The sequence below is a fragment of the Ambystoma mexicanum genome, chromosome 5p (assembly GCF_040938575.1).
Source record: "Ambystoma mexicanum isolate Mex_15411 chromosome 5p, UKY_AmexF1_1, whole genome shotgun sequence".
In the NCBI taxonomy this organism is placed as follows: domain Eukaryota; kingdom Metazoa; phylum Chordata; class Amphibia; order Caudata; family Ambystomatidae; genus Ambystoma; species Ambystoma mexicanum.
In genome coordinates, this window is record NC_090930.1 from 908980255 (window position 1) to 909007989 (window position 27735).

The 27735-nt window shown below is 41.2% G+C and overlaps 1 protein-coding gene across 2 annotated transcripts in view; it reads right to left on the minus strand.

Annotated features, from left to right (window-relative positions):
- ADCY1 (adenylate cyclase 1) overlaps positions 1 to 27735 on the minus strand; it is a 2048432-nt gene that overhangs the window by 166655 nt on the left and 1854042 nt on the right. For both annotated transcript variants that reach the window (XM_069613341.1, XM_069613342.1), the window contains 2 exons: positions 23019 to 23135; positions 17558 to 17704 (listed from right to left, as the gene is read on the minus strand). In XM_069613341.1, the coding sequence (XP_069469442.1) occupies positions 17558 to 17704; positions 23019 to 23135 (264 nt within the window). The remainder of the gene's footprint in view (positions 1 to 17557; positions 17705 to 23018; positions 23136 to 27735) is intronic.

The following is a 27735-nucleotide window of genomic DNA, read 5'->3' on the forward strand; positions in this document are numbered from 1 at the left end:
TGTGTAACATATTGTGATGCTCAAAAAAGTGCTTCTGTTCTACCTGCTGTATCCTATTTGGGCTATTTGTAAAGACAAAATAGCCATTGACGCGTCAGCAATTCCGGAATGGTCACCTCCATCTTCTTAGAAAGAAATATAGTGTTTTATGAGTTTAGAAAATTTAATATAAAAATATTTTCTTTCTATTTATCTGCAGATACGTCTTTAATAACTCAGCTACTACAGAAAAGAGGCCACCATTTGACAAAAGGAAACAGAAGATGCCCATAAGGTACAACAAACAAAGTTTTAGCGACCACATGCACTTTGCCATTCCAGCAACTCTTGATCCTTTATAGTAGAAACGGATGCCTCAGATACAGATACAGCAGCCATTCTAAGAGAACCTAATTGGCATAACCCCATTCAGCTTCCAAACATAAACTAGTTGCTTCTTAACTGTTTTCGGAGTTGGGTACTGCTCCTCATTCTGTGTGGTTCAGTGTTTGATTTTGACTTTCCTCTAACCTGCATCTGGATTTTTCCTGGTTTTGCCGAACACTGTACCATTTGGAACTCAGGCATTTGTTGTACCCTTTATATGGATTCCTACTGGATTCTGAAAGGGGATTTGCACCTAGGTTCCGGGAGTGTCAGAAGCGGCCCTTGAGATGCAGCTTGACCCTGCTCTGTGCTCATTGTAGTTGAGGGTTCCTTCCTCCAGTGTTCCTCCAGTGTTTCCGTTTAGGCGGCAGGTGGCTGGTGGCGGAAGCGGCTGGAGCAGCGTTGTGACCTGCCGTGCATCTGCCCGGTTGTGGCAGTAGATGTGCCTCAGAGGTGCCATGCTGCACGTGTGCCCGACCCTCTGGGGTGAAAAGCCATTGGTTTCTCTGGGTTGATTGACACTGTAGGTGTGGGGTCCGGCTGACTTTCTTGCCTGAGCCACTGTAAATATGCAGCATGGCTGGCCTTTCTGCTTGTACTGACTTGTATAGGCCTTGTCTGATCATGACTTGACTACGTTGGGATGTATCTTTGCTCATTTGTTTTTTCTGCTTACATTGGTTTTGTTTTTTGGTTCATTTTGCTTTTCCCTATATTATGTTTTGTGAAGTGTAGATTGTTGTTCTTTGTGTTTTGAACAGACTGACCAGCCTTCGATTGCAGTGCTGCTTTTGGGAAACACATGTGGTATTGTTTATATAGACAGCCTTTTCTGTTTTAAATTTGTTTTTTGACCAGGGGCCATAATCCTGAACTTAGCCTATTACTAGTCGCACAAAAAGCAGCCAATAAAAGAATTAATTGTAAATATATCAATTTTAAATATTCAAAATGTAGGCCTTAACCTTTGGAAGTGTTGCCTATAGCTGGTGTCACACAGTTAGATGGTCCTGGGGCTACTAGTCAAACAGATTTTATTGCACGTAGCACCTTGCCTATCATACCATCAATCCCATCAATGTCCCTTGTTAAGGGTTCTGTAGACCCTATTAATATTGTTGTTGAGGACCTTGTTGCTGTCTCTCCGGAGCTCCTTCTATCTCATCCCCCAGAGAGATGTCATACAATAGATACGTGTTTTAAAGTGGATTACTCTTTTCTTGATATAGCAAATGATCGAATTCCTGATAAGATTCCCAGTGATATATCTCTGGAAGATCTTATTGAGGAGGTGATTAAGGGGGTTCTAAAGTTGCCACTTGTGTTGACACTACAGCTGTTTAAATCCTCATTGACAATTCCAGTAAAGTTGGCTTTTCACGTGCTACTGATCAAGGTATTTGTTTTACCAGTTCCTGAGCAGTAACATGTGCTTCTAAGGGTGCCACCATCAACGTTTCCCTTTTGAATACTTGGTCACTGAATAAACATGATATTGATATCCATGACTATATTTCAGATAATAGATTCGATATGCTATGCATGACTGAAACTTGGATTAAGGACTCAATTGGACCAGAGAGTGGGTGAGGCAGCCCATGGTGAGTTGCGGTATTCCCCCTTTTTTGTACTAACTCTTATACATTGTACTGGACATGTCCTGCTAATCGGGTCAGGCAAAGACAGGCACATGACTTCAAGTGCATAAACTTGATTTCAAGACACGTGGAGAAAGCCAGATCCCAATATCGAAGACTGCATTGTGTTTCAAGGACACCAGCGACCGTCACAGGTGAACTGCAGAGTTGGGGAGGCAAGGCGAAGCCTCTGGTACTAACCTTGACTCATGAATTGGGACCTTAGAGGGAGAATTTGTAGGTGTATTTGAATGTGGCTACTTCTTGGACTCCTAAGCCTTCTGAAAGGCTCCTTTTTTCTGTGTCCTTGTCCTTCCCACTAGAATCCTTAGGGGACACCCTGTGGGAGATCCATTGGTAAGCCAACCTGGCCAACGTAAAGGCGTCCAATATATCCTGGTCAGCAATGTACTGATGCAGCTCTGGTGGACAAGCTTCAGATTTTTATTTTTTTTTTAAACAAGAGGTGAGACAATTAAACAAATGACTGCTATGTAACCATCAATCCACCCAATCATATTCATATGTGCAGTACTCATCCAATCAACCCAAGACATTTTCTCACTCTTCTTATAATCCCTGAAGCCGAGCCAGCTTTCTCTATTGGTAGTATGGGTGAAAAACCAAACACTGAGGCTCTCAGGAGGTGATGCAGGCTGGTTCTTAGGTACAGTGAATCCCAAGCCCCCACAAAGGAAAATCCACACACTATCTTATGTGCCAACAGAGTTCTTTTATATAAAATAAGTTTAATATATATGTATATATATATATTTATATATATATATATATATAAATAAAAAAACACTTTATACCACAGTATACTTTAGATTCAATTTAGAATGCACTAATTGCTGACTATTATTAAAAAGCATAGGAATCATAAAGTATTGGATAATTGTATAGAGAGTGCTGTAGAAAAGCAGGTTATATTCAAACATAGCCAATATACTTTATTTAGACTCAAATAGGTGATACTGTGTAAGGATCCCCCCACCTTGGAACCTGTAACTGAAAAGTCAAGGTGTACTTTATCTTGTATATTGCTCCTATTCCAAATATGCTTAACAATAGTCGGCTTTGTTTCCTACAGGTTCCACTACCCCCAAAGTACCTTGGATGCCAGAGGAGAACAGGATCCACTGCACATCTGAGACCGCTGGAGGATTCCTGAGCCCGGAAGATGCTCTTCCGCGTCACAGTACCTTGGGTACCCTGGCAGGCAAAGTGGTGCACTTTCTCGTCTTTACTCGACGGGAGCCCCGAAGGATGGATGCCCTTTGGAAGAAGGAGTTGCTGGGATGTTGCTGTCGAGAATGAGAAAGGAACCAAGCAGTGTCGGAAAAGAAGCAGCTCGGACGATCACGGTGGTCTCTGTTGGTGAGTCGCTTCTCCGGCTGTGGGTGTCACACAAAGGCAAAACTTGCTCTGGACCTTGAAAAAGCCTGAACAAAGAACATAAGATTGTAGGTGGTCATTGGTGACTATTGTTGGTGACGGGTGTAGTGGCAGAAATAGGTGTCAGGTTTTGGAATCTTGCAGTTTACTGCCATTCGGTTCTTCTGTGCTGCAGCCGCAAGACAGAGCTCAGGATGGGGTCTGGTAACCTGGACATGACCACTGGACTGCACTGTGGATCCTCACCAAGTCTGCACCCTTGGGACGTCTTCAGAGTTTGGTGGCAGGAAACCCACCGGCAGACTCTACACTGCAGGAAGTCGTACACTCCACTGCAGGCAGGAACCTTGGATCATCTCTGGCTGGAAAAGGTGGTCAGATATCATGGCAGGGATGCCCCTTGAAGGATTCCTCAATCAAGTGGGACTTGGGCAGCTCCAGGCATCAGGCAGCACAATGACAGGGTATCCCTTTTTCTCAGTGGTAGACAGTAGCTTGGCTTCCAGCAGTCACAAACACGCCCCCAAACCATGGGCAACACAGTTGGACTTCTTCAGATCAAGATGTCAAGGCACTCCTCTCTGGACTCACCAAGACTCTTTTTCCGGATGGCAGGCACATAGGACTGACTTCCAGGACACCTCAGATGAAGAGCAGCAGTTGCAAGATGGTCCCTTGTAGCTCAGGACGAGGTTGACTATCAAGGTCCTATCTTCGATCAGTCCTTGGAGAAGCCCAGCAGCTTTTAGATTTGATGAAGAGTTGCAGCAGCAGACTTCTTCCTCCAGCTGAGCTTGAGGGAAAAGCTTCTTCTTACTTCAGCTTCCTGCTTCAGCTTTGACTTCAACTTCTGAACATGGAGGTGAGTGTGGGAGCCATTGATATACAAAACACTCCCCATTCACTCAGGCTGAGCCAGGCTCAGCCATCCAATCACACAGGCATGCTTTCATGCAGGCAACATCCAATTAGGCTCACAGGCATTCAGGCCATTAACCGAAAATCAATCACCCAAAACACAGATTGTGGATTGGAGGCTACACCCCAGGCTTTTCAAACCACTACCCTGCATTCATACCAGTTTCAGCCAGGGCTGTCCCAGGCATTGTGCTACACATCCAAAACCAGACACACACAACACAATGCATATTGACTCGTCGCTCCATTCATATAAACTACACCTAAGGATGGGCCTTCAGCACACAGTCCCAGGGAAACCTCCAACCAGTCTGGCACTGGTTTCCTCTCAGAACCATATATGGTTCTTCCACCCAACATCCAATCAGGGGAAGGAAAAAGAGCCAAGGCTTCTCATGACCTTGAGAAAATAAAAGGAATATAGGCAAAGGAAACCAAGAGGACACAGTGCCTTTGTTCAGGAATCCATTGATTCCTATGGCAGTGCTTGGGTATCCCAAAAATGGAAGACACACAGAGCCACTGCCACCCAGGGGTTACATGGATGTAGCCCCACCCATTGGTGCCGTAAGGGTATCCCAGGTGCATTGTTCAGCAAAAGGTAAAATGGAAGTGCTGCACTACCAGTGGTCCAGGCTGGATATTCATGGCAGAACACATTTCCACAGAAAAATGGTAGGACACGGACTGGGAGGCCCTCTCCCTCCAAAAGGCATTTCCAGCATCACAAACACCAAGCCATGTGTTTGGCCAGATCACTTTTTGTTGAGTTTCAAATTTAGTTTCCTGAGAAACTGACTTGTAATTTCAGTAAAGCTAAAAGAGACATTAGGAGACATTGAGAAAAAGTTAAACTTGGGGGTCTTACTGGCTGTGTTAATACTGTTATGGACTCCCTATGGATTTAGATACTCTGTGTCTTCTTGCTGCCTCATATACAACATGATTTACTAAATGTCTAACCAGGCAGCCTCTATGAAGCTCAAAACTGTAAGAGATGGGCGGTTCACATACGCCTCAGACAATAAAAAAGGCTGGCTTAAATCTCATAGATGCTGTGAATTTGAGACCAATTACAAATGTTCCATTACTCTTAAAAACTGTTGACAAGATTGCCACAGTGCAGTTCCAAGAACATCTGGACTACTCTGTTATTCTTCATTTGAGGCAGTCTGGTTTTTGGCCAAACCATGACACTGAGAGAGCCTTATTAGATCTTCAAACAGGCATGTTGGATATTATGGATAGAGGCAAGACTGGGTTCCTAGTGTTATTATATCTGTTGGCATCATTCAACCTTTTAGATCATAAGCACCTTCTAAAAATCTTTATCAACAATGACAGGCTGCTCAGACGATGCTGCATGTTGGATCTGCTCCTTTTAATACAACAGAAGATCTACGGTACATTGGGTGATGCTGCCTCTGATCCAGCCCCTGATCCAGCCCCTCTACACTATGGAGTTCATCAGGGCTCATATGTGTCACCTGCCCTCTTTAATGTGTATACTAAGCCTCTTTGTGACCTGCTTATGCAAATGGGGGTGCAGTTTACCAACTATGCTGACGACACCCAGTTGTTGATGGAACTGAATGGTGTTTATGCCAATGATTCTGATAAGCTAACTTCCATGTACAGATCCATTAAAAACGAGATGTCTACACATGGGTTGTGTCTGAATAGTTCTAAAACCGAGCTCATGATATTTGGATCAACTCAAGCTAGGGCTTAACATAACCAAAGATACTCCAACTTCATTATCATGGACTGCAGTATTCCAGTTCTGAATAAAGTGGTGTTCTTCTCTTGGTGTGGCAGCACACACTAATAACTGCCAAAAATCTGCAGTACCATCTGAGACTCTTGAAAGAAATTGAATCTGTTGTCCCTAATTAAAAATGTGAAACTTTGCCCAAGATTGGTTATTGTAATGCACTTTGGAGGGGTGCCGGTAAGGGTAGCATCCATAAACTTCAAGTTGTGCAGAATTAAGCCGGGGCAGATTGTTAAAAACGTCTCCCTCAGAGCTCACATTTCTGAAATTAAAAAAGAACTGCACTGGCTGCCTGTGGCTGTCAGAGTGCAGTTCATGATAAATACCATGACACATAAGTGTCTTTTTTCGATCCGGCTTCTTCTTACCTTAAACAAATCCTAGTGCAATACAAGCCAAGGAGCGCTCTGCGCTCTCATAACACCAACTTCCTTGTTTGTCCTAGAGTTAAGCATGTGAATGGGAATGGCTGGTCTTTTCCGGCTCAGGCTGCCCATGCTTGGAATTCCTTGCCTATTGATTTACGTCAGGAAAGGAACTTGTTTTCCTTTTGAAAACATTTGAAAATCTGTTTGTGAATAATTGACTCCGCCTCTCACTTTGATTTTTTCTTTGACCTGTCTATTATGTTGCATCTTCTGTGTTGGTGTGCAACTTAATGATAAGGATTTGGTGTAAAATAAATACGTACACAAATAAACCCGTAAGGTATTGGACTCTGGCTTTCCTTTTTTTTGCTTATGGGATTTCTTTATTTGCTGGTATACTTAAGTGCTACTCCGTTTGCACACTCTCTTTCCTTCCCAACTCCTTTTATCCTCTCCACATTTACACTTTTGTAGAAAGGTGTTCACTTGACTTCATGGCTTTTCTGTCTAATTTATTAAAAGACATACCACAATAGACCTGCTTACCTGCTCGTAAAACCAACCTACATTTCTAGCCCTACCTTTTCATAAGGGCCATTTTCAGAACACATCCAGGGGGTTCTTTGTATCATTATTTTCCCACACAGGTTTTCTCCACAGATAAATGTAACGTTCTGCACACTGTCAATACAATGTTGTTTGTTTTCTTTGAGATCTGATACTGGGGAATTCTTTATCACTCCCACGGACTCCCGATACAACTTCCAAAAAAGCTCAAATATAGCATGCAGTTGTTCTTTCTCTCTTGGAATTTTCTGTTCAGAGCATTATGGTATATTTGAAAGCGGATTATAGGCTAAATAGAATGCTTTAAAAGTGATCGATCTTGATGGGAATTGCTGGCAGTACTAGTGCTGTCACAGTTTCTCTCACCAGACTACACCCATTATTTAGATAGGAACATACTCTTAGGAGTAGTCACTTATTTTATTAACCACATAAAATTTGAGACATGTCCACTAAACAATGTATTGCAATTTCATAAATAGATTATGAAGCTAAAACAGAAAGTTGGTTTATTGTTGTATGTATATTGATCAATAGATTAGAAATACATTCACTAAATGTGGAGAAATTATCATAGTTTAGATGGACTAATGCTAATTAATTCTCCAATTGCCTACATTTAGCATTTTATGATTTCAAGATTCATATAAGAAAAACTATTGCTTGATTGATGGAATTGGGATTCATATCAACTTAATTTGTGAAATAAATTGCATTAATTTTACACCCCCCTGACATTCTAGTAAGGAGTCTGATCATAAGTGATATTTCAATCTCATTGTCTAGATTTCGAAATGTACTGTTTGTAATGCACTTCAATAAACAGGATATGGTCCATTGTTAAGATGGGAACATTATAGGATGTAAAGATGTTAATCTAAGCCCTGTACCATGCTATGTTTGCTTGCACTACTTGCATGCTCGTTCACAACTTGTATATTGATTTAAAAAATGTACTACCTCTAATGCACTTTACTCAACAGGAACTCGTCTCCTGTTATGATTGGCAACATGATAGGATGGAATGATTTTAAGCCATGCCCCTTCACATGCTCACTCACTAATATTATATTGTTTTTTCTGTGCATATGACCCACTTGACTTGAATTGTATCTACTTTGTAAATACTATAGTATGTATGGCAGCATGCATTTATGCTTTTATGACTCTTGGTCGAAATAAAGCTATTTTGATTTGGTTTAATGTGTACGATCATTGTCGTTTCTGCCCCCATCAGTTCTGCAACAATAAGGGCTTAATGTGTGCCATTAAAACCTGCATTCTAGATACAAAGGAGTATCTGTAATTAGAGACAGAGTTGTGATACATGTTTGGAAGCTTTCCTTGGCACAACATGTTCAAATATTTGTTTCATCTTCTAACATCTGTGCAAAATCTAAATGATATGCAAAGCCATCTTCAGAAAAGCTGACAAAGCCAGTGCAGCAGTGTACCACATACATATCCTTGGGAGATCATATCATTACATTGCATTGAGAATTATCTCCTCTCAAGGAAGAAAAACGATCAAGATAAAAGTCGTCCCCTTCACTAGACAGGCACTCGCCACATTATACAGGGTCTTCCTATGACTGAAATGTCCATCATTTTATTTGACTTACACTGTCTCTTTACATGGAGAACTCTGAACAACATTATCCAATTGATGACCACAATTCGTTTCCACATTCATCAAGAAACTGAGTAAATCTTTTGGAAAAGAGAGAGCTTTGTCTTAAGGCTACCGCCTGCAGAGAAATGGCTACATAGAACTCTTGAAAGGAACATTGTGTTCTAGTTCTATTGCCAAATAGAGAATTTACTTACAATAATATAATGAATTCCTCTTTTGGATTCAGTCCATCATTTGTTTCCTGTGGCATGCTTCTGCAAGCCTTGGTTATTTCTACGAAGACTCTTTTGGATTCTCGATTTACTCAGTTAATCATTTTCTTCATATAATACAATATTACAAACACGTGACAAAGCAATATATAAACAGAATATTGCATTGCCTCAATGCAAATACTAAGAAGAAACACCAAGATTAACGAGCTTCCAAGCTTGCAAATAAAGTGTGGTTGTCATCTCAAAATCTGACTGCCCATCTGCTACCCTTAAATTTGTCTCATAAAAGGTCCCTTATTGTTGCTTGAATCATCAAAACTATGATTTAGATTTTGCACAAATATTTAATCAGATTAATGCTGTTGTCTACTCATCACTGTGTCAAAGATTTTTCTGACAGCCTTTTTTTGGGTGATATGGGATACATCTGACTCATATGAATTCACAAGGTACTTGCAAATTATGTGGATGTCATTTGTGAATCCCAATTTCATCATGGTTTTCTCTATTTCTTGGTGTCTTGGCTTAGAAAGCCTACAGCCTAAGCACATGTTCCTTCCAACTAGCTGCTTTGTTAATGCACCTCATTTGGTCTTAAGGTTCATTGAAAGATATCCTTGGAAAACCATTGCTCATCAGCTTGCCTGGGCCATATAGACATGCATTACACTCTTAGCCCTGGACATCTATGACACCTAGATCTTTGAGTCAGTGACGTCTTAGGGCAGGACAATTTATCAGTCAGACATGCACTATCGTCCCCATCTGTCATTACCTGTTCACATGTCAGGGTTAGGGAACCCTCCTGCATTGGAAGTGAGCATGTAATGACAGATGGGGACGTTATTGCATGGCTGGCTGTCCAGAGCACACACTGATAAGGTGAACAGAGCAGTTCAAGAGGTATCTCCTCTAGGTGTGATCTCCTCAACTATTCAAAGATGGCTGGGGCATAGATGGATTGTGCAGGGCACCTGATCAAAGATGGTGACAAGAACGGCAACACTGCCCTGGCAAAGCACCATTAAAGGCCTTCTGAGTAACAATACAGCATGCTACAACACTCCTGCTATAGTATGTCAGTGTTATTTATTGAGTTCTGCTTTGCTTCAGTCTCGTCTCCACACTTCCTCTGCCTTCTTTGCTTGCTGCTTCTTCACTCTCCTGCTTCACCAGTTCTCTTTTTGGTCCCTAGCTTGTTCTGCTTTTAACTTTCCAGTGCAGAGGGCATGGCAGGAGGCCCTGCTTCGGGCAATGTGGCCACTAGACATTGTCACAGGACCACATCCACAGTAGGTATGCTAGCACAAATCATTAAAAAAAGTGTTCAGTGAAAATGCTGTGAAGTATGGTCACAGATATCTGAAAATTGCTCTGAAATTTAGTGAAAACATATTGTTAAAGTGACAATATGGCTGCAAAATAAAACATTGAACACAGAAAAATGTGTCATTATTCTTCCCAGCGCCATCTGAAAATGGATATGCAATACATTTCACTGGAGTTCCCTGACCGCTTTCTTAGCCATGACAACGCAATCCAGAATGGTCAAGAAGTGGTCACTCTCTTCAATCTGTATAAGCACAAATGTCCTAAGTTCTTAAAAGACTTGCTCATGTGTCCTCATCCTTTAGAGGACTGGGGTGCATGGGAGTGGCTATTGAATGGCCACAATAAATACTGATGCTTTGTTGTTAATGTTTATATTAGGGCAATTGTGGCCAAATGGAAAATCAGTATGTGCTGGGGACATTCTCATGAAGCTGTCATTTCAAACTGTACCGGGAAAGGGGGGAATGATTTAGAAACTTTGGAGTCTCTTAATGAGTTTCATACCTATCTATAAAATGTAAATGGCCCAATCTTGTACATATGTTGTTTCAGGAAATTAGTTTGATGAGAGGAGACTTTTTTATAAAGAGTTTGATTTTTGGGTCGATGAACCCAGCCCTCAACTCACATTGAGGGGTGATATATTCCTTCATAAGGAGGTCAGGTTTTGTTGGCAATGTAACCTTGCAATTTGTAAATGAGTTAATATGTTTCAGTCTATTTTTGTGTGTGGTAATAAATCAAAGAAGATAACCTATATAAGTATGTATATATTCAGTGAACACAATCATGGTTAAAAGTTAATGTGATCAGATTTAATGCAACAAACCCACAGAAATGCAGCAATCACCATACGAGCAACTCCATCTGAACTATGCACAGCCTGTGGTGCAGTGTATGACTACAATGATGACATCACAGATACCATCACTCATGACATTGCTGATGACATCACTAATTACATCATACATGACATCACTGATGAGATCAATCATTACATCAAATTTGACATTTCTGATTAAATATGTTAGAAAAAGTTTGCTGACTTCTTTTGATACATTTTTTACACTTAATACTAACAACATGACATGGAACAATACACTGATATAGACGTATAATATGGTTACATGTGGAACATTCACTTGTAGTACTTATCAACTTATAAAGTTTAAAATAAAAATATGTAACGTTATACAAATGGTTTGAAGTTCATGTATTCGTAAACAATTACAATACTTCATTGCAGGGAAAGGACCTGATTCTGGTAAATCTATTTCAGGTATTTCAAACATAATATAATAAGTATATGTAGTAGTAAAATAAATAAGAATAGATAGAAGAAGAAACATGTTTAAAGTAAGTGTTATGAAAATAGTCAATGCCCACATTTAAATTTACAATTATCATACTGTAATGACATTACATGAATTCATACTTTTCTAAATGACACGTTTCATAAAAAAATAATCGCCTACAAAAGAAAGTACATGCCTGTGCGCACTGTGTTCATATGTAATCTAAGAATTCAAAGTTTGGTTAATATACAAAAAAAAGCAGTTACTTATTCTCCATAATTGTGTACTGTGTGTTACATTTAAAGAAATAAGGGCAGAATACATTGTATTGTGTAAGTATGAAATATGTGCATATATGTTTTACTAAAAAACAGAGTTGTCATATTTCAAAATGTAATTACTCAAATCAATAATGTTATGTATGATGTAACTAGTGATGTTACCAGTGATGTAATCTGTGATGTCATCATTGTGGTAATACACAGTGCAACAGGAGACACATAGTTAAGGTGGAATTGCTAGAATTGCAATTGCTGAATTTCAGGTGTTTGTTGCATTAAATCTGATCACCTTAACTCTCTCTTAACCAAGGTTTTTTTCACTGAATTTCAAAGGTTTTTTTGCTATGTATTTTTCACATTGAATCTGAGCACCTTAACTGTCTACTAGCTAAAGTTATTTCACTGAATTTCAAGGGTTTTGTTACACTCTAGTTTCCTAAGGGCCTGCCCATGGCCACTATACATGTTGCACCGATAGGTTTATTTGGGGCCCACTAGCCATGGCCTTTGGCCGTGGACACTGTACATGCTACACCAATATGTTTCTTCTGTGCACAAAAGCCATGGCCTTCAGCTGTAGACACTGTACATGTTGCACCAGTAGGCTTCTTCGTGGCCCACTATCTTTGGCCCTTGGCCATGGCCAACGGCCATGGACTTCGGTCATGGGCACTGTACATGTTGCACCAATAGGTTTCTTTGGGGCCCTCTAGCCATAGCCTTTGGCCACAGCCTCTTTACATGTTGTACCAATTGGTTTCTTTGGCGCCCGCTAGCCATGACCTTCGGCACAAAGACACATTACCCCCTGTCTGGGAGATCTGATCACTGCAGGTGTACAATTATTTTTTTTCACTCTCTTCCCATTCCGGTGGGATTCCCCTGATATTCCTCTGTAAAGATTGGAGGGTAGTACCTGTACTTCTGAACACTATATGGTTGGGGTAGAGGCAAAGAGCTCCCCAACCAAGGTTCTCTAATTGTAGCTATGGATGAACAACCAAGGCTGAGACTCAAGGGAGATGATGTAGGCTGAGTACAGTGAATCCCCAAGATCTCCACAATGGAAGTTACACACACTATGTTAGGTGATAACCCAGTCCTTTTATTAAAGGATAAAAAGTCAGGTACATATATACAAATAAATAAGACTAACTTTGTACTAGAAATCTAATAAAGTAACATAACTTAATATATACAGTTCTATGTAGTACCACTGTTACCTTTAACTTCAGTTATAATGCACCAACTGCTGACAGTTATTAAAAAGCATTTACATAATTAGGCAAGGGTTAACCTCATAAGCATGACTGTAGAAAGGCAGGTAATACGAAAACATAGGCAGAATGCTTTCTATAGGGTAAGAAGGCAATACTGTGTGAAGATCCCTCAACCTGGGCAACCTATAAGGAAAAGTTAAGTTGTACTTTATGTTGTATATTACAGCCCAGTCCAAATATGTTCATTAATAGACTGCTTCTGTTTCTACAGATCCCACCACCCCAAAGTACCTAGGAATCCACAGGAGAGCAGGATCCAAGACAAATCTGGGACACTTGGATGAATCCTGACGATGGAAGATGCTCTTCCTGGTCCCAGACCTTGGGTCCCTAGGAAGGCGAAGTGGCAGAGTTTCTCTGCTTTGCTCAAATATGCCCCTCTAGGATGACCCCCCCAGAAGAAGGATTTGCAGGGACATCAATGTCAATCAGGAAAAGTGAACCAAGCAGTGGTGGAAAGGCAGCAATGCAGGCCTGTCAAAGTGGTATCTGTTGTCAGGTTGCTAAGCCGACTGTGGATGTTCCATGAAGATGAAACTTTCTGTGGACCTCGACAATGCTTGGATGATGAAGAAAAGTTCCTTGGTGGTCATCAATGAATTTCGGTTTTGACGGGTTCAGTGGCAATAGTAGGTGTTGGGTTTCAGTATTTTGCAGTTGACCACCTGTAGGTTCTTCAGTGCTGCAGCCGAAGCATGCATGACAAGGCAGCTTTTGGCAAATTGAACTCAAGCAATGGACGGCACTGTGGACCCTCATCAAGTTTGGACCTTTGGTATTCTTTCTTCTGTGTTTGGTTGTGTGAAAACCACCGACTGGAACTCCTCTGCAAGTGGGGACTTTGGATCCTCTCTAGCTCGAAAAAGTGGACAGATGTTGTGGATGCAGTTCCACTTGAAGATTTCTTGCATTACTTGGAGCTTTGGCTGCTCTGGGCATCGAGCAGCACTATGCCACGATAACACCTCTTTTGGGTGATATACCAGCTGTCACAAACACTCCTTTGGTCCCTGGACAACACAGAAGGAGTTGTTGAAATCAAGATGTCCATGCACTCCTCTTGTGGACCCATGAAACCACCTCTTTGGGACGGAAGGCACACAGGAATGGCTTCCAGGACACTTCGGGTGAAGAGCAGCAGTTTCACAATGTCCCTTCATAGCTACAGGAAGAGGTTGCCTATCCAGGACCTCTCTGGTTCAGTTCTCAAATCAGTAAAGCAGCTTTTGGATTTGATGAAAAGTTGCAGCCATAGACTTCTTCCTCCAGCTGGATTCAGGATACAAGCTTCTTGAAACTCCAGCTTCTGCGTCGGTTTTGATTTTCAGATTTTGACAAGGAGGTCAAGTAAGGGGTCCTTAGTTATAGAACAATGTTCCCTATTCACTCAAGCTGACCCAGGCTCAGCCAGCCAATCACACAAAGTACATTCTTGCAACTACCAATCATGCTCATAGGCATTCAGTCCATTCACCCAAACCCAGACACCTATAACACAGGATGTGGATTGGGGGCAATTTACAGCCTTTCAGAGCATTCACTGCATTCACTAAGTTTCAGTCAGGGTGGACTCAGGTAGGACAACAGGCATTGTGACATACAACCAAAACCAGATACTCACAGCACAGAATGTGATTTCACTCCTCTCTCCATTCAGGCAGGTCTCATCCTTGGGGTGTACACACAATGTCAATCCCTGGGAAGGTTCCTGCTAGTCTGGCATGGGCAGCTCTAGTTAAATATATGGTCCTTCCACCCAAAACCCAGTTAGGGGAAGGGAACCAAAACTGGGTTTCTCAGGACTTTGAGAAACAAGGGGGAAAGGCAAAGGAAACGAAGAGGCCACTAGTAGCCATCTTGCCTTTGTCCAGGAATCACTGATTCCTATGGCAGGGCCTGGGTGTTCCAAAAAGGGAGGTCACCAATAGTCACTGTCAGGTCAGCATATAGCTGCCACCAGCCCATACCCTGCTCTGTGGGCAACACACATGCCCAAAACCACAGATTAGGGATTCAAGGGTGTAACCCTAGCGTGCCATAAGGGTATCCCATGGGTCTTCGTTCACCAAGAATATAAATGAAGAGCTACACTACCAGGGGTCCAAACTGGACTCCAGTGCACAAATTAGGAATACAACACAGTCTAAGGAGGTAGTAGGACAATGCCAACGAGATCCTGCCCCTCCAAAGCATTTCTAGCATCATATCACCTGATAATGGCAAAAAACTACACATACAGCGGCATTGCATTACCATTGCCTGCATGGTTTCCCTGGTAGTCCTCGAGTAATGCTTGAAAATCCAAAACTTTTCCCTGTCGTCACAGGTGCTCAGTAAGTGCCCCCTCTTCTTTCCATAGTCGCACCACTCCCCTAAATTGTTTTTTCCTCACTTGCCCTCTCCTGGCTATTTACCCCATATCACTGTTTGGTTTGTGTGATGCATTTTCTTCTGAGGTAGACTTGATTGAAATGTGAGTCATGCTCTTGCACACCATGGCCACTGTACATGTTGCACCAACAGTGTTCCACCATGGCCTCTGTACATGTTGCACCAATTGCTTTCTTTTGGGCCTACTGGTGATGTCACACTCTTCCTTTGTTAACAAACAACAATTGCCACATGCCCAGCAGCTGTAGGCAATGCAGATGTTAAACCTTTTTTTTTCCAAAGCCTCATCCCCGCTATAATTACACAGTAATCATTTCCAATAACAAAAATTCCTGCGGTAGAGTGGTGGTTCACGGATTCCCATGCTAACAAGAAAAAATGTTCTGAATTGAAAAGTCTGCCACCTCCTCACAGACACTCAACATGTATGTCCCTTCTTTATTCCAGACCCCTCACTCCACTTAATTGTTCTTAACCTCCCTAACCCTTTTTCATTAGCCCCTATCACTCATTGCTTCGTGTGATGCTCTTTTTTCTGAGCGTGTCTTGCATGGTTGCCGTGGTAATCTCTTGACAATCTTGAGGTATTCCCCAGATGAACTGAAAATGTTCTACCATAACTGGCTGCCCATCCCACCTACAAATCCCTAACTTCACACAGTGTCTTCTTTTCCACTCCCAACATTTAGCCTGGTGTGATTGCTATTGCTATTGCTATGGGTATTTATATAGCACCTTCGCCCAGGCCATAAAGTGCTCTCATCCTAAGCAATCAGTGTTCACCTCGGAGTGACTACACAAACAGAAGAGTATTGAGTCTCTGAAGTCAAGAAGGTTATTAGATTCTCTGAAGTCATGGGGAGTTAATTCCGAATTCTAATCGCATCTTTTTTCCTCCTCTAAATAGCGTTTTGGGTTTTGTCATTTTGCCTTCTCCCGGTATTCTCAAGTGAATCGCTTCTATTGAGAAATACACAAATGGCAATTTTTCATTTCTGAAATAGCTTCTGAACCTCCCCGGTCGAAAGCACTAAAGCCGATATATATGAACTCTGTCGAATATTTTAAAAGCTACTGAATGGATTTACCACAAACCAGTAAAGTATATGAACTCTTTGTTCCCAATTTGTTTCTTATGTCATCCAAATCTCCCCAAGCGGTTTCACGATACAGCTCTTCAAAAACCGCACCTTTTCTCGATGTGAAAATGAATGCGAGTAGGCTGAAAAAATGTTTTTATGTTTTCTTAATAACCTTTTCATTTTCTAACAACATGTTACCAACATTTCCATTTTAGTGGGGCTCTTGAAAAATGTTTTGTTTGAAAAATGTTATCTAAATCCATCCAGCAAGTCAAAAAATATTATCACTCACTCATCCTCTCTGCTGTAAAAAGCACCAAGGCTGGTATAAAGGTCTTAAGGAGCAAGGGGCACCACCTTCACTGTTGAATATTTTAAAAACTATGCATGCTTTGTGCCCAAGTTGTTTCTTATTTGGTCCAAATCTGCTTAACGGTTTTTGCAGTACGCCTGTTCAAAAACTGCACCTTTTCTCTATGAGAAAATGTATGGGCTGAAAACTAAGAAAAAAATATTTTTTTACTTAATAAAGTTTTTATTCTATTACTTGTTGTTTCCAACATTTCCAGTTTGGGGTGGCCCTTGACAAACGTTTTGTTTTGAATATGTTGTTAGCAATATAATTTCAGATAGCTGCTTTTTCATTTCTCAAAAGCCTCTGAGCCTCTCTGCTGCAAAGCACCATGGGATACATAGCTAAATTTTTGGTAGAAGGGGACCCCGCCTTTTCCATCAAATATGTTGACTACTGAATGGTATATTCCCAGATCCCTCCTGGAAGTTCAACTCTTAGTGACCGATTCTGTCCAGTGGTTTTTGCTGTGCGCTGCACAGAAATTGTGACTTTTTCTCTATGGGAAAATGAGTGGGAGTAGGCCGAAATCAGTGTTTTTTTGCTTTCTTGATAACGTTTTCATTTTGTAACTAATCCTTCCCAGAATTTCCGTTACAAAACTTTTTAGTTGCATTGTACCAGAGTGTTTAGAATAATTATAAAGAAGAAACGATCTGCAAACTTACCTCATCAAAATCTGCAATGATTTCATTTAAAAGTCGCAAACATTCCACCCCCATGTTATTGCCATCCAATTCGATGTAGAAATCATTAAAATTCGGAATTGAAGCAAACATAACGCCCACTTGAGAATACGATTGGTAATAAAGATCCTGCAACGTGTAAATAACACAAGATTAATAAAGAAACTAAAGACAAAGGCAAGTGCACAATATACGTAATTTATAAGTTTTTAATATATACAATGAGCAATCACACCACCCAAGAGTTAACAAAATGTACTATTGTGGGAATAGTTTGTCTTACGGTAGCTGGAGTATACCCCTATTTATATTATCTGCCAAATCTGAAAATAACATTTCTTTTTATATAATTAAAGTTTGCTGCCACATCCTGCACTCAACAATCCGATTTAAAAAGATGTGCTGGGGATATAAATCTGCTTTCAATGACACTGAAATTCATGTCACAGGGTGTGAGTATCTGGTTCCCTGTCAGTATTGTACATGGGGGATAATTTATGCCATTTGACAAAGATATATGTAGGTAAAAAATTACAGCAAAGGGTAAACAATACAAATAATAAAATATCAATAAGTCCAATGCTACAGTAAAAACATTTATGGACGTGTTGATATTCAGAAAAACCCTAAAATCCCCCAAGACAGGGAAGACAGGAAAACAAAGACTTTGATAGACTACTTTGGGCATGATGTCTTGGCAATAGTGGTAAAACACCTTGTAACAAGCATCACCAGATGTTTTACTGCACTGCCAAATATGGGTTTGATTACCAAAACTCTGGTTTAACACCTATTTTTGTGTGGTGCAATTACCTTCACAGGAAAGCATATAACCACATGCAGTAACAATCACATACGTTAAATACTTCATCACATGGGCTCCTGTGAGACTCCAAAGTGGGGGTCAACATGACTTCAAATCACTTGGACCTTTTTAGGTACCTGTTATTCCCTGCTTTTGGTAACAGCAAATGAGTATGATGGTATTACCAGAAGTAATACAATAAAATGCATAATCATGCCTATTGTGTTTAAAATATGTCTTGCCATTGCAGAGTCTCAGAGTATTGGCACCCATGACGAAAGTGATTATGTGAACTTCTCCTAGAGTCCTTTACGACATATTTGTGGCCAAATCGGGGTTTCTTTTACAAATCAGTGTAATGCTTTGCATTGTATTGTTTTCTCAGACTTGAAAACAGATGACATGTGAATTCTTACACTATTACTCAAATATTGGCTTCCAATTTCTTTTCTTTGTCACAGAAGTCCTTATCTCCCAAAATCTTAGTTGACTTAATAATAAATGGAAATATCATTAGGCATGCCATTCTATGACTTCCTCTCCTAAAAATGCTAACTGAAGCAGTACTGTCAATCAATCTGGTGGTAGATCTGCTTGGCATAGCCGTCTACTGCCATGGAGCAACCATCAGCAGCTTCAGAGGTGAAAACTCAGAAAAGGTTTGTGCAAATGTTTGCCATGATGCTGGGGAACATAGTGCCAATAAAGCATATTGCAGCGGTGGGCTTGTCAACCCACACATAATAAAGATCAGTCAACTTTCCAGATTATCACAGTTAATACATGTGTGATCATGCTGACAGCCTAGTGATGATAGTCTGTATGGCTTATTTGAACTCTTTTGGCAAACACACTTCTCTTGTTGATCAGTTGTAGGCTTAAAATGCTGCCAGAGCCAGAGAAGACAAAGAAATCCACCAGTGTTTGGTTTACCCGGTACTGCCAATTGAGAGTGGCCCCCAATAGAATGTATGGCAATAGAATGCATGGCCTCTGACTAAAGCTGGGCGAACCTCCACAAATGTGTCCTCAAACTGGACCACCAAGTCAAATGATTGGTGACTGGGGCTTATTCTCAGATAATTGGGGTGAGAATCAGCTTCACTGAGCATCACAAATTACATCAATGCCTCCTTTACCTATCCCGCCCCTCAGGCTTCACATGGCCTCACTCCCACTCCCAGCACCAGAAGAATAGTTTAAACTTGTTCCTGTTTCTAGTGGAAGAAATAGCCATGAAAAGAGAGAAAATGTTAATATGCCCCACAGTTCTACAGGGGCCTACTAGACCCCAGTAGGGCAACACGACACATTGTAGGAAGTTTAAGTGGCTGTCAGCAGCCTGACAACCCTTACAAAACGCTCGTTCGTCATCCCTGAATAGCCTCAGCATGTACCTAGTGAATCTCCCGGAAAGTTTGAAAGTTTCGCTATACTGTGGCGAATCACCAAATTAGATTGCCAAATATTTAATGTGGTGTATATAAGGCTATAGTTTTGCCCTTCTGACAAATTAGTGTTAGGAATCCAAATCTGTAAAAGTACAAGCATGCTTAGTTTCATAATCAGAGAGGTGTGTAGGCAATACATTTCTTGTATTAAAGTGTGTTAAACTAGCTTACATGCAAAACAATGCCCTTTTACAAATTACTAATTACTTATTAGATTGTCTAAATCTTAAAAAAAGGAATAGATTTACTGTGTAAACTGAAATATCCCTTTCATATTAACCATTTTTCATACATGAATATTTGTTCAAAGTTATTGTTGGTAAGTAGAATACAATGCAATGCCTGTTTTGTGTCTTGTCTTACTTGTTTCTGCTTGCAAATTGTCAGCACGATTAATGCAAATGGTAATAGCAGCTTCCTCAAAACGTACGATTACAGAAGGCTTAAACACAGCCATTTAGTAGTGTCCATACAAAGATAGTGCCCTCATTCAAAATGGAGGTTGTTCCAATGTGCATGCAGGTGGGTCGTAGGCAAAGCAAGGACTTTTCAACTGACCTATCACATGTTAACTTAATGGCTGTATGTTACCATCCATCCAAAAGTCAAAAGTGTTTGCCAGACAGAAGGTGGATTTGATGTTTCATCCCTTCCCCCACACTTTTATGGGTACGCTTTTTTGAAGGGAGCAGGAAGGGTTGCAAGCAGTGGCAGGTGGCCAATGTTTTAATTGGATGGGAATGTATATTTCACACAAATATACTAGAGTGACCGAGCATAGTGGTGGAGCCCTAACCAATGAAGTGGGGTTCATGGTGATTCTTCCTCTAAGACATTTTTTGGAATAATTGGTTTACATGCTGTATTTTACAGCACCTTTTCTGTGGAAAGGAGGGTAAAAGGCCAGACAGCTTGCAATCAGTTTTATAAAAATACAATAGCTGCAAGTTACCAACAGTGCACAGGAGCTTTTCCCAACACATTTTATAATGCCTACCACAACAATATGTGCTAGTATAAAAATATTTTCATGCTGGCTGTGCTCCTATAATTCCACACGGACTGCACAATATATGCCATTATTTACATATAAGAACATACTCATGTTTTCTTCGTGCATAATGCCAGTATCCCCTAGTAAAAACATACTCCGGTTTGCTTTGCCACTACAGATGCCCTGACAAAATTAAAATTAAAATGATCAAACTGGCTGCACCAATGTAGGCCAGGCAAGGCCCGTAATAACATTTAGCATGCTTGCTTTACCATTGATGCCCTGTAAAGAAATGCCATTCCACCGTAAAAAATTGTAGCTAGATTGGTGGCACCAAAATGCGCCAGTTTAGCCTCAGTTTAGCCTCATAATAACACTTATCAGGTTTGCTATATTATAGATGCCCAGAAAGAAATGTCATGCAATATTACAAATTATAGCTAGAATGGATGGCTGAAGCAAAATATGCCAGTCTTGTTTTGTAAAACATGTGTCAAACTTATGTATTGATAGATGTGCAGAAAATCATGTAATACCTTAGAAAGAACACATGTTCTTGCTGTATGCATGCACTGCATACAGCCGGCAAGAACATATTTTATTACCTGGGCATTGCCCTGCACCAATGGCCCTCCAAGCCCAGTATGCAGTGAATCACTTGTATAGATTTCAAATGTGGGCAATTATGGCAAAGTAAAAGACAATGGGCCTCATTACGAGGCTGCCGACAGTATTCATTTTTATCCAGCGCCCAGAAAAGGGCAATTAACGGTCATTACGACCTTGCTGGACCCGGTAATTGCCCTTTTCTGGGTGCCGGTAAAAATTATTCCCCATTCCCACTTTAGCCCCATAGGGCTCAATGGGAATGGGGAGGGTGGTTGCAACGGTACCGTTATTAACGGTACCATTGCTACCATCAAGTTCTGCTCGCAAGTGCTGGTATGTCCACCAGGTAAAACCTGGTGGCTGCAAGGGCACCCGCGAGCAGAACTCCTAGTATGGTGGTACGGTAGCAACGGTGCCGGTAGCGATACTGGCGCAATTGTTGCCTTACCGCCATACTTGTAATGAGGCCCAATGATTTGCTCAGGATCACACACTTTGAGTTAGTGATGAAGATGGGATTCGTGTCCAGTCTGCAACTTAGACACTTGCCCACATATATTCCCAGGTCTAGTTGATAATAGTATCTGTTATCAATCTGACAAATATTTAAATTCAATAGAAATATATTAAACATTTTATGATTGTAGTTGTATACACCGCACCTTGAATGTAAAACAGAAAGTGCCAGAATGCAAAGTAATATGAGCCTGAAAAATTATTGGGGTTTTCAAAGTGAACTTCAAAGATTTAGACACACAACACATTCCATTAAGGGCTCCCTGTTACAGCTGTTACTGATTGATGCACATACATGCACATGGAACATATTCAGTTTCCTGTCAGTATGTATATAATGTGTAATTCGGTCAGCTGTTCGTAGTAGTTACTTTACAGAGGAATGCATATTCTCGTATATGGTTTGAAGTAAAGTTCAAGTTTCACAAAAAACAACCCTTTGTGTCTGTGTCAAATAAGAGCAAATCATGATAAGTGACCATTTAAAACGTTTTTTTTTTTTTTTTTTGTGGCTTCGTTTAAATGCCTATCGAGAACCCACGGATGATATCTAACTGGGGCTTTGCATGGGATTTCAAAAGCAAACCCCCCCCCATCAGTTCAAATAAAAACTCCTAAAAGAGCCAACAATTATTCCAATGACCCAGCACTAATGAAAAAGCGCCCCATTAAAGGCCCTGCTGATAATATGGAGAGTTTGAAAGTCACAATTAGAGCCCTGTTGAATTTGTTGGGGGAACGGTGACAAGCAGCCTTTCTATCACAGACTTGCTCTCAATTTTGTAATGGTTGTGAGGCACCCTAAGTTTGAGGTCGTGGGCAGCCATGCCTTGTGCAGGGGGAAATTGTTCACCACACTAACCATGCCATGAAAACTTGCACAATTAACAGCCCGGAAATATTTTCTGTAATGCAGCACCCACACTTTTAAGTTTTTTTTTTTTCTCGCTGCACATCAGTCTACACCTTCTCAATCACATAGCTTTCTCTATTTTTCAATTATGCAGCCCTTTTACATACACAACTTATATACACTGTATATATGCACATGTTAGGGTTCAATCTTACCATATTTCTTGGATTAGACATAAGAAAGTGCTGTGCAACGTGGGCTGGCAGTAAATTGAAGAGAATCCTTTTATTATCTAACTTGACTCGTTCCATGTCATCTCTCTCTTCTTCCGCCTGCAATTAAAAATGATGAAATATTGAAACTGGAAACCATTTTACAAGGAGCAAAGTTTATGGGCATTCGTTAAAAATACTGTATTTCCTTTGGTGTCCGGATTTGAACAATGCATATTATAGACGTTGAGATATTTCACAACTTAGAACGAAAAAGCCTTCATGGGAAGATATTAGTCACTCCAACTGGGCTTTCATCTTCAAAACATCACACGGTGGGGGAGATAACGCCTCCTGGAATTGCACAGATAACCTCTCCACTAGATAACTCACAGCGCTGCTTCCTGTGAGTCAGAGTGACAGTAGATATGGAAGCATGTTATTAAGGGCGCACCTTTTTACAAACAATGTGAGTATTTTGCTCTTTTACAAGATATACAGAATGTGTCATTTTGGAAAATGGCGCGTGAACATTGTTTCTTGCATCATTGGTAACGGGAAAGTCGCCGGGGCAATTCTTATTATAATGTGATTCAGTAAAACTCGCAATCCTGACTATGATTCACGTTCTGGTTTTGCATTTTGTGAGTGCAATTCCCGTTTCTGTACTTGACCCTGATTTACACAAGCATTGTTCATTGGGAAAAGTCCATTGAAACACGCTTTGTAATACAGGCCGTATGGATGAATACAAAGCAACGGGGGTTCAAGTTGAGGCTGCTGCTCTAACCATGCTCTTCCATGCGTCAGTCCATTGCAGAGATTGCTATGAACAGCCCAGTTGTAGGACATTTCCATGCCCCTTGCAGAAATGACTTTGTATGCATTATTCCACATAATACTAACAAATACCCATGTATGTCACTTTATTTCAAGTATGTTTATCATCGTTCCTAAATAGAAAATGAACTATGTCATAACTCGTGCTGGGCAAATGTTTGTTGATTCGCCAAATCACTCAATTTGTGAGCAATTCGACCAAAAATCCACATGCCACAGACAAGTAACAATAATGGACCCTGCATGGGTGGTCATCCTGCTGCAATATCACAAAGGGGCTTATGACATGCACCATTGGGGCCTGACATGCTGAGACATGCTAAACGTTTGTTTCCATGTCCAACTCTTTTCTGCATGGAAATAAGAACACAACATTATCATTGGGGTACTGTGGATGCGAAGGAGGCCATGAGGATCACCTTGGCCGAAGGATGCATAGAGGTGCTTTTAGTTGCTGCAGGGTGACTTGTTGGAATCGAAATAATATAAACTTTTGGCTCTGTATCCTTTAAAATGTCACTTCACACATTCATCTTACTCATAAAGTACACTATCTGAGCCATTCTCATCACCCTGTTATCGAACCTGAAGTGCCTACAATTTATGGTGTCATTATAAATTGCTAAGAAACCAATTAGTGAAATCGCGTGATGAATAAGGATGTTTTTTGGAGCATGAGTGCCACATTTTATTTCAAAGCCATACCCTGGTAGAATGTTTGAACTTGAAAATCATTGATGTTAGTTAAGCCTCTGTGTTATGTAACTCTCCATAGAGGTAAAGACACCCAATGCGCCATTGCTAGTGGTTAGAAATTGGATGTAATATCTTGTGAACTTTTGGCGGCCCCCAGATCTTCCTCTTGTTGCATAATAATTAAAATTAGAATCTTGGGTAGAGGCACCACATATTCCCATTGCTTGGAACGCAGCCTTTATTATGTTGTGAAGCCTACGTTCCACTGTGGCATTCTAGCACCTGTGAGGAACAGCCACATGGAAAGGGTGTAGGAGCCCTGGCTTTTTTTGATTTGTGTTAAATAATAAAATGATGTGGGTAATTCCATCTCTGAAAGGAAAATCTGCTGATCAGATTCCGCTTTCATAAACTCCATGCCCAAAGCATAGTTGTAGCATTCACCACCTCTGGAATCCTTCACAACTTGCCATTCTCCTGTACATAGGAGCGTGCCTAGGAACTTGGATCCATCAAGGGGAATCTAGAATGCGATTTGACTAATAACAGCTTTAAGCCTCAGCAGCTGTAGGCACTGTTCCCTCCTTTCCATTTATGTATAGATATTTAGATAACAGTAATAAATATAGATTCTACATATATACAGAATCTTGTACTCATTGAATTACATCGTGCCCCCACATTACAATTTGACGACGAGGATGGGCTCCATGCCCAAAGCATAGTATACACTTGCACCATGCTGCATTAGTATCCTGATTTGCACCACCTGCTCCACCAGTGGCATAGAGAAGGCACAGGGTCACAAGTGCCCTCTTAACAACTGCAATGACAATCTAATTATTATATGATTATAATTATAATTGGTTGTATATGACATGCTTAATACTCACTAGAGGTTTCTAAGAGCAGACACAGGGATCAAACCTGTGTTGCTCTGCATCGTCTTGCTTCCAAGGCAAACACGTTGGTCCTGAGCTATCCTCCTAAGACTATCATTTGTGATATGCACCCCTGCTCCAAAAACTGAATATCTCTAGGGATCCCAGCCTGGTTGCATGGTAACCTTTAAATACAAGCCATACCTGGGTTTGGGTGCAGTGGCCAGCATCTTTCATAGTTGTCTCCCCCACATTAAATTTATATCACACATGTGTCGGAACTGTGTGCCCAGTTCATCTGTGTGAAGGTATTGTCTATTCATTCGATACTAGGATCCCCTGTCCAGTGGCAGGACTATAGCCTGGGGGATTACCTCTCTGTTCCTTTGTAAGGGCAGGTAACACCCTTTCCCGAGAGACAGCCACTCCACAGGAAGCTGTCCAGGGAAAAGAAATCATAGAGCACACCCATTCACTAGGAGCTGGTCCTCAGACCAGGGTGTTGCATATCTAAAGGCCTTTAATTCCATAGAAAAGGAAATGGGACACATTTTGTGTACCTTAGAAAGTGAAGCATATAGTTCCGGGAAGGTTCTGCCATTTTGATTCTCTATGCCTTTCTTTCTGTTTCATGTCCCTTACACCTGTAGCATGAAGACCTTTGGAGTGCGACGTCAGAAGGGAAAAGTCCACTAATTTCAAGAGCAGGGGTGGACTACTTAAGCAAGCTAGCTTTAGTTCAATCACCCATGAACTTGTGCCTTTAAAAGAAGGGGCCTCACACCACTTATTTGAATCATCCTTTAGACTCCAATCCTGAAAGTAGATTTTTTTGGACCCTGCTGGGAGAGCAGTCCTTTCCAGAGTTCTCCAGTTGTGAGGTGGAGGAAGGTGTTCCAATGCAGGGGCAAGCTATGCCCCCTAACTATCATCAGGGACCATTGGGGTGATCTCTGCTGCTGGACCAAGACTGCAGCTCTGCCAGCCACCCTGTTGCCTGGGGTCTCACTGTTTTACAGAATCCCTGAAGGTGTGTGCCAGCCTCCTCCGTGCTTGGGAGCCAGAATGACTAACCTTGGCCCTTGAAATCCTGGAGTGGTATTCATAGCACATCAAAGCCAGAACAGCTGAGATTCCATTTGTCAACGTCGACCCGCTGTGAGCCATGAATCAAGCATGTTCAAAACACAGCCCACTATCAAGACCCTTCGACACTGACTTTGGCTTTGTTGTTCTTCAAAGCACTGCTCGACGGTTCTACTCAGTTTGCCGCCACACAGAGCCAGCTGAAGCATGTTGTTGCCTCTTCTCGAACCAACAAAGTACTGCTGCCTTTCATTGCTCAAGTCCCATCCGAAGCACCAGCTTTGTCATCACCGATCCTGTAAGTCGATTAACCAAACCCTGGTGTCTCATGAACAGCGACCTCCGAGCCTCTGCATAGAATTGACTTGCTCCGCTTCCTGGTACCGGTCTGCCGCCGTAAAACTTCAACCATCAACCAAACCTGGTGACTGCCCAGTCCACACATCATGAATAGATGATATGACACCGCATGCCACCTTCCATTCAACCCTGTCTCAACAGCGCCTTGCCGCTGGACCATTACACCTGCCTCATCTTCAAACTGTAAAGAACCCGTGATTGACAACAGGAAGCCTGGTTAGAAACCGCTGAACCACCAAGACCTTTGAAAAGGTGTTATTGACTAATATCTACCCCCCTGGTCAATCCTTGGGCCCTAGAGATTGACAGAACATGTTAATCCCTTTTGCAACCTCAACAACATATCCGTGAACATTATGGTTTTAATGCATTTCTCCTCCTGTCTCATCACCCATATTGTGCATCTATTCTATATCTGCATATTCTGTGTTCATGTACAAGGGGGAATTTTTGCTGTGTTTTCTAGTTAGTTACTGTGCATGGTGTGTTTGATTAAAGTATATATTTTTACAGAATCTTGATTGGACATTTCTTTATTTACTACAGTTATACTTCACTGCTTGGATTGCTACTGAAGACTGCGACTTGGGTCATTACAGAAACCTAGAATCTAGCTGACACCATGGATTTGTAGGAAAGCACACTAGCCCCCCTTTGGGAGTATTGACACAAATAATTGTTCTGATCACTATCCTCATCAACTACCATGCCCCACAGTGGAAATGGTACCTGGGCTGGGGGCTCCCGATCATTACTGGCCGCCGGGACTATCCTACCACTATAGCTTCTTCAAAAGCAGGGAGGGCCTTAAGCTGTTCAGGTTTACTAACTTTAATGCCATTGTGGAGTCTCCTTTT